This window comes from Echinops telfairi, unplaced genomic scaffold (genome assembly GCF_000313985.2).
Source record: "Echinops telfairi isolate 266 unplaced genomic scaffold, ASM31398v2 ScPeMD7_2010;HRSCAF=2546, whole genome shotgun sequence".
Taxonomy (NCBI): Eukaryota; Metazoa; Chordata; class Mammalia; order Afrosoricida; family Tenrecidae; genus Echinops; species Echinops telfairi.
The window spans coordinates 19683411-19695653 of record NW_022105908.1 but is presented as its reverse complement, the minus strand read 5'-3'; the positions used below and the strand labels follow the sequence as shown (position 1 = coordinate 19695653).

At 48.1% G+C, this 12243-nt stretch overlaps 1 protein-coding gene across 1 annotated transcript in view; it reads left to right on the top strand.

Annotated features, from left to right (window-relative positions):
- DNAH2 (dynein axonemal heavy chain 2) overlaps positions 1-12243 on the top strand; it is a 158637-nt gene that overhangs the window by 116673 nt on the left and 29721 nt on the right. The window contains exons 49-60 of the mRNA XM_030886521.2: positions 3414-3602; positions 4122-4207; positions 4428-4558; positions 4710-4859; positions 5192-5359; positions 5803-5963; positions 6861-7000; positions 7580-7712; positions 7832-7971; positions 10522-10732; positions 11104-11220; positions 11394-11535. Coding sequence (XP_030742381.1) covers positions 3414-3602; positions 4122-4207; positions 4428-4558; positions 4710-4859; positions 5192-5359; positions 5803-5963; positions 6861-7000; positions 7580-7712; positions 7832-7971; positions 10522-10732; positions 11104-11220; positions 11394-11535 — 1768 coding nt within the window. The remainder of the gene's footprint in view (positions 1-3413; positions 3603-4121; positions 4208-4427; positions 4559-4709; positions 4860-5191; positions 5360-5802; positions 5964-6860; positions 7001-7579; positions 7713-7831; positions 7972-10521; positions 10733-11103; positions 11221-11393; positions 11536-12243) is intronic.

The following is a 12243-nucleotide window of genomic DNA, read 5'->3' as shown; positions in this document are numbered from 1 at the left end:
AGAGAGGACGCTGTGGGGCCCCAGGGACTAAGGGAGTCAGACCCAGAGATGGGAGCTGAAGGCAGAGTGCCAGGAGCAGACTTTTAGGGAAGACCAAAAGGCTGAGGGACAAAAAGAAAACTCATAGCGCAACATTTTCAGAAATCAGAACGAGTGCAAACAATTGATGAGCAGAATACCAATTTTTAAAATAAATTCAAGACGTGTGCAGTGCTGAGCCATCAGCCTGAGGCAAAAGGAAATACAAAAAGTAATACTGATTCCTCTTCGTTTTAAAATGCTATTTTATTCATAAGGTGGTTTTTTTTAACATTTATTTTGTTGTTGTTGAGAATCTGCACAGAAACACATACACCAATTCAACAGTTTCTACATGTACAATTTAGTGTTATTAATTACATTTGAGTTGTGTAACTAATCCTTAAAAAAAAAAGTTCCCTCCCTCATTAACATAAACTCACTGCTCTCTAAGGTTCCACCTAATATTTCAGGCTGCTCTTATCAATTTGATCCCTATAGGTGGTCCTTACTGGACGATGCCTCTTTTCAGTTAAGCTAAACTGTTGCTCAGCTTTAAGAAGTCGTCAGGGAATATTTTGGGTTGAAAAGAAAAGATTACCTCAGGGCAATCGTTTCAGAAGCATCCAGGAGACTCTGGAATTCTCGTGTGTATTTCCCCCCTTTGATCAGGATTTTCTATGGATTCTCTGATTAGAACGTTCCGCTGGGTACCCTCCAGGTGACTGGCCTCGTGGTAAAGGGGAATCAGCGACACATTCTGGCTCTCCTTCAGCCCCTAGAGTTCCAGGAGACTGGAGACCAATTGTCAGGCCCTCGGTGGCCACACACAAGCTTTTAAGACCTCCAGACACGACACCGCACACTAGGAGGCAGAACAGAAACACGAAATATGTGACTAGGCCAATTCGTGGTATCCCATAAAAGGTGGCCCCAAACTGCCAAAGCAAGGAGCCAAGTCACCTAAATTGCTTAGTTGTGCATAGCAGGGACTCTTACTTATTCACCTTTGTCATTATTGTTAGTAAGTCTATCGTGCACGCTTGTCGATTCAACTTTTTTCAGGTGTGTGCAACTCACTGCCAATTACAAGACTCAGTTGTGCAACCCTACCCTCCATCAGTGCGCTTTTTCCACCATCATTACCTGCACTCACCCTCACCCACATCCTGGTAACCAGTAATAACTTTGGTGCTCATACGTGTTCCTCTTCTGGTCTTTTTATGGGAGGCCATACAGTCTTACCCCTGTGTGACTGACTTATTTTGTTCAGCATATTGTCTTAGTTCCCTCCACACTCCAGTAAGTACCAAACTTCATTTCTCCTACTGGCTGAGTAGCACCCCAGTACATATGTTTGTCATGTTGTGTTTGTCCACTCACCTGCTGAGGGGCGTGTAGGTGGTTTCGGCCTTTTGAGTAGTGTGAACAGTGCTGCCGTGGACACTGGGGTACAGGCCTCTTTTTGATTCTCTACTGTCGCGTCCTTTGGATACGTACATAGGAGTGGACTTGCTGGGTCACATGATAGTTCTGTTTGCTTTTTAACAATCATCACGTTGTTTTCAATACTAAGCATACCATTTTGCATTCTCACCAGCCGTGGATAAGGGAGACAATTTTCCCATTTCCTTGCCAACATTTTTTTTTTAAATCATTGTCCTCGTAATAGAACTGTAATAGTATCTCATTGTGGCTTTTGATTTTATTGCTCTGATGGCTGACGTTGCTGAGAATCTTTGCGTATGTTTTTGGTGGTCACTTGAATGTCCTTTCTGGTGAAATGTCTATTCAAGTCCTTTGCCCATGTTATGATTGGAATTATTTGTCTTTCTATTATAAGGTTGTTGAAGTTGTATATGTAATTTTGTTATTGTGTACAATTGGTTTCCAAAGATAGTCTCCCAGTCGGTAGCTTATCCTTTCACTTTTCTTATAAAATCTTTTGTGGAACAAAAGTCGTTGATTTTTATGAGGTCCTGTTTATTTGTCTCTTACTGCTTGTGCCTTTGTTATTGTATGATGTAATCCATTGTTGAGAACGGGGCCTGGCAGTGCTGCGTCTGCTTATGCCTCGAAGACTCTGCTGCTTTCAGTTTGCACAGGTTTGCCCTCAATCCATTTTGCATTTGTTTTTGTGAAGCAAGGATCCTGTTTCCTATCTCTGTCTGTGGGAATCGAATTTTCCCATTTATTGAAGAGACTCTTCTTCCCCCAGTGAATGGGCTTTCAAAACCCTTCTACTGGTCTGTATGGCTACTGTCATGCCAGTACATGGCTGTTTTGATGACTGTAGCCATGTAACCGGAAACAAACTCACTGCCATCAGGTTAATTGTGACCCATGGTGACCCAGTAGGGCAGGGCAGAGCTGCCCCTGTGGGTTCCTGAGACTGTAACTCTTTATGGGAGTAGAAAGCCTCATCTTTCTCCTGCAAAGTGACCGGTGGTTTTGAACTGCTGACCTCTCAGTTAACAGCCCAATGCTTAACCACTACACCACCAAGGCTCCACTGCAGCTACATACTAAACCAAACCAAACTCACTACCATTGAATTGATGCCAACTCATAGCAACCCTCATAGCGACTCAGAAGGCAGAGTGGAACTGCCCTTGTGAGTTTCCAGGACTGTATTTTGTTTGGGATTAGAAAGCCCATCTTCCCCTGAGGAGTGGTTTCGAACTGCTGACCTTTAGGATCCCAGTGGAACATGTAACCTTTATGCCACCAGGGTTCCTACTGTAACTATATAGTATATTTTAAAATCAGGAAGCGTGTGCCTTCTTACTTATTCTTATGTTTCTGCATTGTTTTAGCTATTCAGGGCGACTTGCCTCTTACATAAAGTTGAAGTGTTTGGTTGTTGTTTTTTCTATTTCTGTGAAGAAACTGTTGGAATTTTTATTGGGATTGCATTGAATTTAAAGAGTGCTTTGGATAGTGTTTGATAGCTTTAAGTCTTCCAATCCATGAACATGGAGCATCTTTCCTTCTACTCAAGTCTTCTTTGGTTACAGGTTGCGTTACGTAAGTCTGCCGTGCCCCTGGTTAGATTTACTCCCAGTCGTTTTCTTAGATACTATTGTAAATGGCACTGTTTCCATGATTTCCCCTCCAGATTTCTCATTTGCTTGTGTAAAGAAATCGAACTGATTTTGCTTGCTGATCTTGTGCCTCTGCAATTTTGCTAAATCCCTCTATTACTTCGAGAAGTTTCCTGGGGACTATTTGTATATTCATGGATTATTTTAGACATTACATTTTTTATTTCTGAGGTTTTTTTTTTTTAGCTTCCCTACAATTTAGGCCTGGCCTAACAAGTGCCTTGCTGGGTCTCACCATAGCCCCAGCCCTGGGTTGGGAACGTTGGAGATCGACTGTGGGCCTATTTCTAGGAGTCCCAGATTATCCGAATATTTGGCACCATGATCAATCAGAAGCTTCAGGATTTTGAGGAAGAAGTGAAGCCCATTGGGAATGTGGTGACTGGAGCTACCCTGGACATGTACAATACTGTGGTACAGCGCTTCCTGCCCACGCCCGCCAAGATCCATTATCTCTTCAATCTCCGAGACATCTCCAAGGTGAAACTGAGTCCGACCATGCCCCCTTGGCCCTGGACCAGCCCCCTTAGAGGCATTCTCTTTTCAAAATAAGCCTTGGAACTCGGTAGCATATCGAGTGTACCACCAATTGCCGTTCAGCTGGCTCACGGTGATTGCACGTTGACCAGAGTAGAAGTAGATCATGAGGGTTTTCTTCTAACGTGCCTCTGGGTCGACTCTAATTGCCAACTTTCCGCTGCTAGCTGAGCATATGACCCATTTGCGCCATCAACGGACTCCCCACAGCATATCACACCACCAGAATCACGCCCATCCTAGAATGCTGCTTTCTCTGGCTTTGGTGTGAAAGCCGTGGAGGGCCTGGTGATGTAGTGGTTACAGTCCCAAACCGCCACCAGCAGCTCCGAGGGAGAAAGGCTGTTAGAGTCTCTGAAACCCCCAGGGGGTCACTACGAGTCAGCACTGACTCGATGGCAATGAGTTTGGTTTTTCGGTTTTCTATCTCATGGTCATGTGTCTCTCCCCTCCTCCCCGCAGGTATTCCAGGGCATGCTGAGAGCCAACAAGGACTTCCATGATACCAAGGCCAGCATTACGCGCCTGTGGATTCATGAATGTTTCCGGTACCGCTGACTTATTTCACTCACATTCACTATAAAGTTTTCCAAGTTCCTGCAGGGGTATCACGTAGCAGGCCCTCCTTTCTCTTGACGGCTGTGTGACAGTCCAGTGTGTGGCTACACTCTGCTTTGCTTAGCCCTCCATCTCTTGGTGGACATTTCGGTTGTTTCCACAGAGTTCTTCCATGTATTCCAAGATCAAATCCCAGCTCCCTCTCAACAGAGTCTTCTCCGACCGGCTGGTTGATGCGACGGACATGGAAGCTTTCCTGGGCATCATGAGTGACAAACTTGGCTCCTTTTTCGACCTCACATTTCATAATCTGTGTCCCAACAAACGTCCTCCCATCTTCGGTGAGCGAGGAGCTGGGGCTACTGGATGCCGAGATTCTTAAGAGATGGGTGTTACAAAGGGGGGCTAGGCAGTCTTGATTCTAGGGCCTTGAGGAGAGGTCTGGGGAGGACCAGCTACGTGAGTCACTGAACCCCTCTTCTCGTGGCCCAGGGGACTTCCTGAAAGAGCCCAAGGTGTATGAGGACCTGAGTGACCTGACAGCACTGAAGACCGCCATGGAGACAGCTCTTAATGAGTATAACCTGTCGCCCGCTGTCGTGCCAATGCAGCTGGTGCTCTTTCGAGAAGCCATTGAGCACAGTGAGCACTCCCCGTCCCCATCTCTGCCGCGCCCGCCCATTTGGGGGACGTTTCTGAGGGATGGGAACCGGGTAGCTCTGGAGTTGAAATCTTGGAAATCGTTTTCCTCCCTGGTGCTTTAGTCCCCGGTGGCAACAGGTAAGGCCTTTCCTTGACACTTCTGTTACGTAGATGAGATGGAGTTCAGCTGTTGAAGTAATACCAGCGCCTCAGGGCACCAACCTCTTCCCACACCTGAGTTCCACTCCTTCAGTTTCATGCCTCCCGGCCCTAGGCTACAGTCCCCTGAGGTTACTCAACCAATTCGTTGTCCTTGTCCTCCCTCCACACAGTCACTCGGATAGTGCGGGTGATTGGACAGCCTCGAGGCAACATGCTCTTGGTGGGCATCGGGGGCAGCGGGCGCCAGAGTCTAGCCCGCCTGGCTTCGTCTATCTGCGAGTACATCACCTTCCAGATCGAGGTCACCAAACATTATCGGAAGCAGGAGTTCAGAGAAGGTACGGCCAAAAAACCCCAACCTCACTGCCATCGAGTGCATGCTGACTCATAGTGACCCACTGAGGGTTCCAGGGACGGGAGTAAACAGTCTTTCTCCCTCTGAGCTGCTGGGGGTTCTGAACTGCCGACCATGTGGACCGCAGCCCAATTCTTAACCACTACACCACCAGGGTCTCTGAAATGGTACAGCGGGTCTCTACAATGGAGGGGCCTTGGGGGAATAAAGGACCAAGTCCCTAACTTCCTGTGAGCTAGAAGCCAGCAAATGAGGTGTGCCAGGCCCGTGCTGAGTGGAGGACGAGGAGGGAATGGGGTGTGCCTGGTGGTTTAGGAGGCGTCCAAAATCTCAGAGGCAAAGTAAGGGACGGCGCGTGGGGGTGGGGCCTCTGGAGAGAGTTTGTTCTACTTCGGTCCCACCCCTCCCTCCCCTCATCTGGTCCAGATATCAAGCGTCTGTATCGCCAGGCTGGGGTAGAGCTCAAGGCCACGTCCTTCCTCTTTGTGGATACCCAAATTGCTGATGAGTCATTCCTAGAGGACATCAACAACATTCTCAGCTCAGGAGAGGTCCCCAATCTCTACAAGAGCGATGAATTTGAGGAGGTATGGGCCCTCCATACCCAGTACCAGTTGGCTCTTTGACCCGATTCTCAGATGAACCCCCGAAGAACCACAGACCACCATGCAGAGGCTTGCCTTAAACACAGTTGTTTTCAAGTCAGCGCTGACTACAGGATCCCCCCCGCGCCCCCCCCCCCCTGCCTCCTGTGTGTCAGAATAGAACTGTGGTCCTGAGGGTCTTCGATGGCTGAATCTTTCAGATGTATGGCACCAGAACTTGCTTCCCAGGTGCCTCTGGGTGAACCCCCAGCTCTGACCTTTCAGTTAGCGGGTGAGCACATGAGCCATTTATACCACCCAGCACCCACCCTCCTCCCCACGGAGCAGAAGAACTGCTGCTCTTTCGTCATCTGCCTTGAACGCAGGAGGAGCCCCTGGGAAGAGCTGCTTGTATGAACCCCTAATAAAATTATTTTTTTAAAAGAAATATTAGGAAAAAAATTTATAATCAAACGAGAAAAAAAACCACTTTGATTTTACTTACCTCTTTATGGTGATGGGTGAAGGTTTGCCGAGCAGATGATCAGTTTTACATTCAACAATTTATACATATTCTATTCCAACTCGTTCATTTCAACCTCCTACCATGCCTTATCCCACTTCCTCCCTCCACAGTCTGCTCCTTCCCTCCTGCTCACAGAACCCACTGTCCTTGGATAATGTGTCCCTTTGATCTAGCGCGTGGGTGTGCGTTTAGTTCCAGGCCTGGCCAATTAAGGGCCATCATCTTAGAGGTTCCACCCATCTCTATCTGACCAGTATACCTGGTCTGAGAAGAGGAGTTTTGAAACCTGCCCATTGGTACCCCTGCCTAGCCTGCTGCCCCTCGGATTCTGCCCTGGGCACTCCATTCCCCAATGTTCTGTGGCTTCTATGCAGATCCAGACACAGATCATAGAGCAGGCCAAGGCAGAACAGGTCCCCGAGACACCCGACAGCCTCTTCACCTACCTCATCGAACGTGTGAGGAACAACCTGCACATCGTGCTCTGCCTCAGTCCTGTGGGGGACCCCTTCAGGTGAGTCCTGCCATCACCCCTCCCTAGGTGCCCTCAGGACTCTCCAGTTGGTCTTCCTCCGTCTTCTGCACATTCAGCTCATGAACAACGATGGGCACTCCTGTCTAACCCCCTTTTCAAAGGGCTTCCGCAGGAGTTGCCTGTTCTTTCTGGTCTGACTAGAAGCCAGGGAGGGCAAAGAATTGTTGGGAGAGAGAGCCAACGTGGGTCACGACTTTATTTTTAAAATATGATTGGCACTGATCCTGTATTTACTCCGGGCCAGTTGCTGGGCTGGCCTTTTGCATGGGTCTCCTCCTTCACTCCTCTCACCTTCCTCGGTAGGATGGGTTGTCCAGCTGAGGAAGCTGAGATTCAGAGAGATTAGCTCGTTTGCCAAGGATTCACCCCTAGGAGATGTACCCTGTTCATCATCCTCTACTGAAGTAGATGAGAGGACAATGGGATCTAGACAGAGAGATCGAGAGGCCAAATGAGGGCCATGTAGGTTCCTGCAGAGAGAAGGGACATGTGGAGCGAGGGAAGGAAAGGCTGAGTGCATCCCTGGGTAGACCTCGTTGCCTCAAAACCTCTTCCCAGAAACTGGATCCGCCAGTACCCAGCCCTGGTGAACTGCACGACCATCAACTGGTTCTCCGAGTGGCCCCGTGAGGCCCTGCTGGAGGTGGCGGAGAAGTACCTCATGGGAGAAGACCTGGGAACCCAGGAGAATGTGAGCCCCCCTCCCCACCACTATTCCACAGCCCTGGCCCCTTCCCTTTCACCACGCCAGCTCCCCCACTTTCTGCTGGCCCTTTCGCTCTGACTTACATCCCGTGTTCGTTGGCTCAGATCCACAAGAAGGTAGCCCAGATCTTTGTCACCATGCACTGGTCAGTGGCCCAGTACTCCCAGAAGATGTTGTTGGAGCTAAGAAGATTCAACTACGTCACACCCACCAACTACCTGGAGCTCGTGTCTGGATATAAGAAGTAGGTAGCCCGACAAGGCACGGGAGGCTAGGCGCTGCTGCCTTGGTCGGTCCGTAGTGAAATGACGTCATGGAAACCATTCCGGAGCTGGCCAAAGGGTCCAGTTCAAGCACTTGGAATGCCCTTATAGAATGGCAGAGGTGCGGGGGATCTTAGTTTCTAGAGCCCTCTGGCTATGTTCTCCAGGCTCCAGTCCCTCTCGACACCCTCTGTGCCTTAATTTCCTGGAATGATGTTTCTCTTTTTCTCTCTTTCCAACCACAAGACACTGGGACATTGCTATAACACATTGCCTTTCCCTCTCCCGTTAGCGCCTTGTGGACTCTGCACCATTCCCAAGAATTCTGGATTTATTCACTCAGTGATTATATTGTCTTCTCGTGTGTAGCATACTACAGTTTGCTATGAATATAAAGAAAATGTTTAAAAATTAGCTCTAAAGATTCAATATGTGAATAACAGTGAAGAAAAGGCATTTGTAGGAATAATGGTCATCAACACATTCATTCATTTAACACATTTTCTTTTGAGCACCTACTATGTACTTAGCACTATGCTAAATATCCACAGCATATTAAAGGATAAAATTCAGTTCCTGGCCTCTTGGGGCTTCATAGGCTTATATCCTGTTTACAGCTTGCCAATCACTGGTTCACATAGTCTTTTACACAGGGAGTGAGATACAGCTACTAGAGTGCTAGTTTACACTTTCACGAGTTTGTTTATTTCTGTTTCCTTTCTTTTTCTCCCAACAGTTTTATTGGCACATAATTTACATATCATACTATTCAAGAGTTCAGTCCTTCAGTCATAGCTAGGAGAATTGTACAATCATCACCATATCCCTTTTTGAACACCCTCCCACCCCCCAGGGTTAAGTCAACTTTAAAATGAGTTGTGCAATCACAAGCCCTTCTAGTGCTCCCTCCCCCTGCCACCTTCATGATTTACTCCCTACATTCCCTTTCCCTCCCCCTCCATCCCCTATACACCTGTGTATCAGTTATTATCATATGCATCCACTCCGCCTGTGCTTCCCAGCTGGGAGACCCCCACAGAATACTGTTTATTTATTTATTTATTTGTTTATTTATTTTTTGTGTGTGTGAAAATAAATCGTTTTATTGGGGGATCTTTACTGTTTATTTTTTAAGGCACGTTTAAACATGTCTTTGCCATCAGTGGATGTTTTCCTAGTAATACACTGGCTCCGTCTCACTAGCACACCTCCAAATAAAGGGGTACTTTTTGTGCCATGGGGGGCGGGGGCGGAGAGGGGTCAAGGCTAATATCAAATTTTCCACAACACTCGCATTTTCCCAAATCATTGAAGCTTTACAGCAAGTTTGCAGGAATGCTGCTTCACATGAAACCCTAACTTTTAGATGGACGAGAATTTTAAAGAAGGTCCGGAAGCCCTCAAAGGGTAATTAAGGCAGAGATGTTAGCTCAAAAGATTAGGACAGCTATTTGGGGGGTGGGAATCCCCAAGGGGTCATCTGGACAGATTCTCTCAGTGAACACAGGACTACTAGGGAGAAGTTTTAAGAAAATGTTAACTGCACTGATGAGACAAAAGGCAGGAAGGCTGTACCGAGCGATTGCTTCCTCATCACAACAACACACCTGCTCAGCTGTCCTGGGGGCATTTCATCAGGAAAGCTTACCCCACCCATTCTACAGCCCTTATCTTGCCCCTTCAGACTTTCTGTTTTCATGCCTCAAGCTCAAAGAACATTAAAAGGCAATTTTTTGAGTTCTCAGGAATGCCCCAAACTGCCACTTTGATGTGGTGTGTCTGGCAGTGCCCAGGAAGGCGTAGAGGCGGGAACCCTGCCCCGAGAGCGTACAGCTCCGATGGAGGATGTGTGGAGAAACAGTTGCTGCGCATTTTAAACATGTTTAGTAAACGCGTCGGTAACTTTGTAGCAATGTTTTTTGACTTACCTTTGTATTTTCTCATATAAGCCCAACAACCATTCTCTGTAGAGTTTTTGTTTTGTTTTGCCTGTCCCACATTGAACTTGTCTTTTAAATGAGTTGCCAACACTTCAAACGTGGGAGCCTTATAGAAACCTGGATTTCTAATTCCTCTTTAAAAAAATTCAGAAATTGTGGCAATGCTAGCCCACACTCACACAGAGGGAAAACTGTCTGTGCTGGGGACCCCCACCCACACCCTTGAGGCGGGCACCTGTGTCCTGGCTCACTGCCGTCCCCATCTGGCCAGCTGCACAGTGGGAACCAACCCAAGACTGTCAAGTCAGGAAAGCAGTGTGGTAAAAATCAGGCTTAGCAAGCTAATTGTGGCAGTGATGCCCAGTCAAGGGAGAGAGGAGCATGGGAGACAGGTGGGGGCTGGGGGGTGGGGGTGGCACGGGCAGCAATTAGCAAGGAGCCAGGCAGGACTTGGTAAAGATCTGAGTGGGTGGTAGAGGTGGCCACAGCCAGGGAGGTAGGACTCAAGAGACGTTGAGAAAGGAGCCTTGGGCCACTCCCTTTGCTGTGACCCCAGCCTCTTGGGCCACCTCGCTCTGCACTGTCGTCCAGGTTGCTGAGAGAGAAGCGGCAGGAGCTACTGGACCAAGCCAATAAGCTGCGGACGGGGCTGTTCAAGATCGACGAGACCAGGGAGAAGGTGGAGGTGATGTCCCTGGAGCTGGAGGACGCCAAGAAGAAGGTGGCTGAGTTCCAGAAGCAGTGTGAGGAGTACCTGGTCATCATCGTGCAGCAGAAGCGCGAGGCGGATGAGCAGCAGAAGGTCAGGGCTGGTGTGCTGGGGGGGGGGTCTCCCCCCCACACACACACACCACTTCCAGTGCCGGTGGGGAGAGCCTCCTGGGTTGCCAGCAGTTGCTGTTTCGGGGACACACCTTTGACTTCTTTCGCGTTAACTTCCATCTTCCCTCTCGCCTTGGCCCGCAGTGAAGACAAAACCCTGGCCCTCTTTCAAGGCTATACTTTTTTCTTTTTTAAAAAAATGAAGCAAATATTTTATTTAAACCATTTGTCAAATTACAAGCTACCCAAATGAAGGGCTATGCCATGTCTTTCTCTTAGGGAGTGGCTGGTGGGTTGTTAACTGAGTGGGAACCACGTGCTCCAGCAGGGCTCCTTGCTTTTCATCCCTAGGCAGTGACAGCCAACAGTGAGAAGATCGCAGTCGAGGAGATCAAGTGTCAGGCCCTGGCTGACAATGCCCAGAAGGATCTAGAAGAGGCCCTGCCAGCCCTGGAAGAGGCCATGAGGGTACTAGGGGCAGGTGGAAGGATGTGTGCCAGGATGGTCCGGGGAAGGGAATAGGGCTGCTTTACCCTCAGAGTCTCCGAGGAACTGGGGAAAGAGGTGGCACCTGTCTCCATTAAAGGTCTGCCTTCACACCTGAGTTGACTCTGACCCTGCTAATGAATTCCTCTTCCTAGGCTCTGGAGTCTCTGAACAAGAAGGATATAGGAGAGATCAAGTCCTATGGACGCCCACCCGCTCAAGTGGAGATGGTGCTGCAGGCAGTCATGATTCTCCGAGGCAATGATCCCACTTGGCCAGAGGCCAAGAGGCAGCTAGGTAAGCCAGAGAACCGAGAGATCATGGACTTTTAACTCACCAATATTGATTAATCACCTGCTGGGTATCAGAACCTAGGAGAGACAGGTAAATATCCTACCCCCAAGAGGCAGAGTCAAGTAAGAAAGAGAAGATACATATGAGGGGCTACCCCCAAACAACCAGATTTTTCCCCCCAAAGCTATATAAATTTTTTTAAACAAAACAACCCTGTTACCTTCAAAGCACTTTCCATTACACTTAATACATTTGGCAAATCTGCAATTCCATTCTTGGAAATGTTTTCAAACTCATCTGTTTAGATGGCTGACAGCACCTCCCTCGTTTTCACTTCACCTTTTCTACACCGTCAAATTGCTGTCCTTTCATGCCCCTCTTCATTCAAGGAAACAAAAAGGTGCCTGGGGCAAGAGACGCATGCTGTTTTCTGCCAAACTGGTGCACTGAAAAGGCTACATGGTCATGGTGGCAAAACCAGTCCCCTGTCTACCACAAATCAGGCCTCTTTTTGTCACACGCTGTTACGCAGTCTTTTCAGAACCTCTAAATAGAAAGCTTGATTAACTGGTGGTTCATCTGACCTGGTGGAACGAACTCCAAATGCACTGTGAGTCAACGTTTTCGTTCATTTGACAGATGTCCAGGACGAGGCTTGTCATCAATCGACATTTCATCTTTTTTTGAAATGAAAAAAACACTTGTACACTT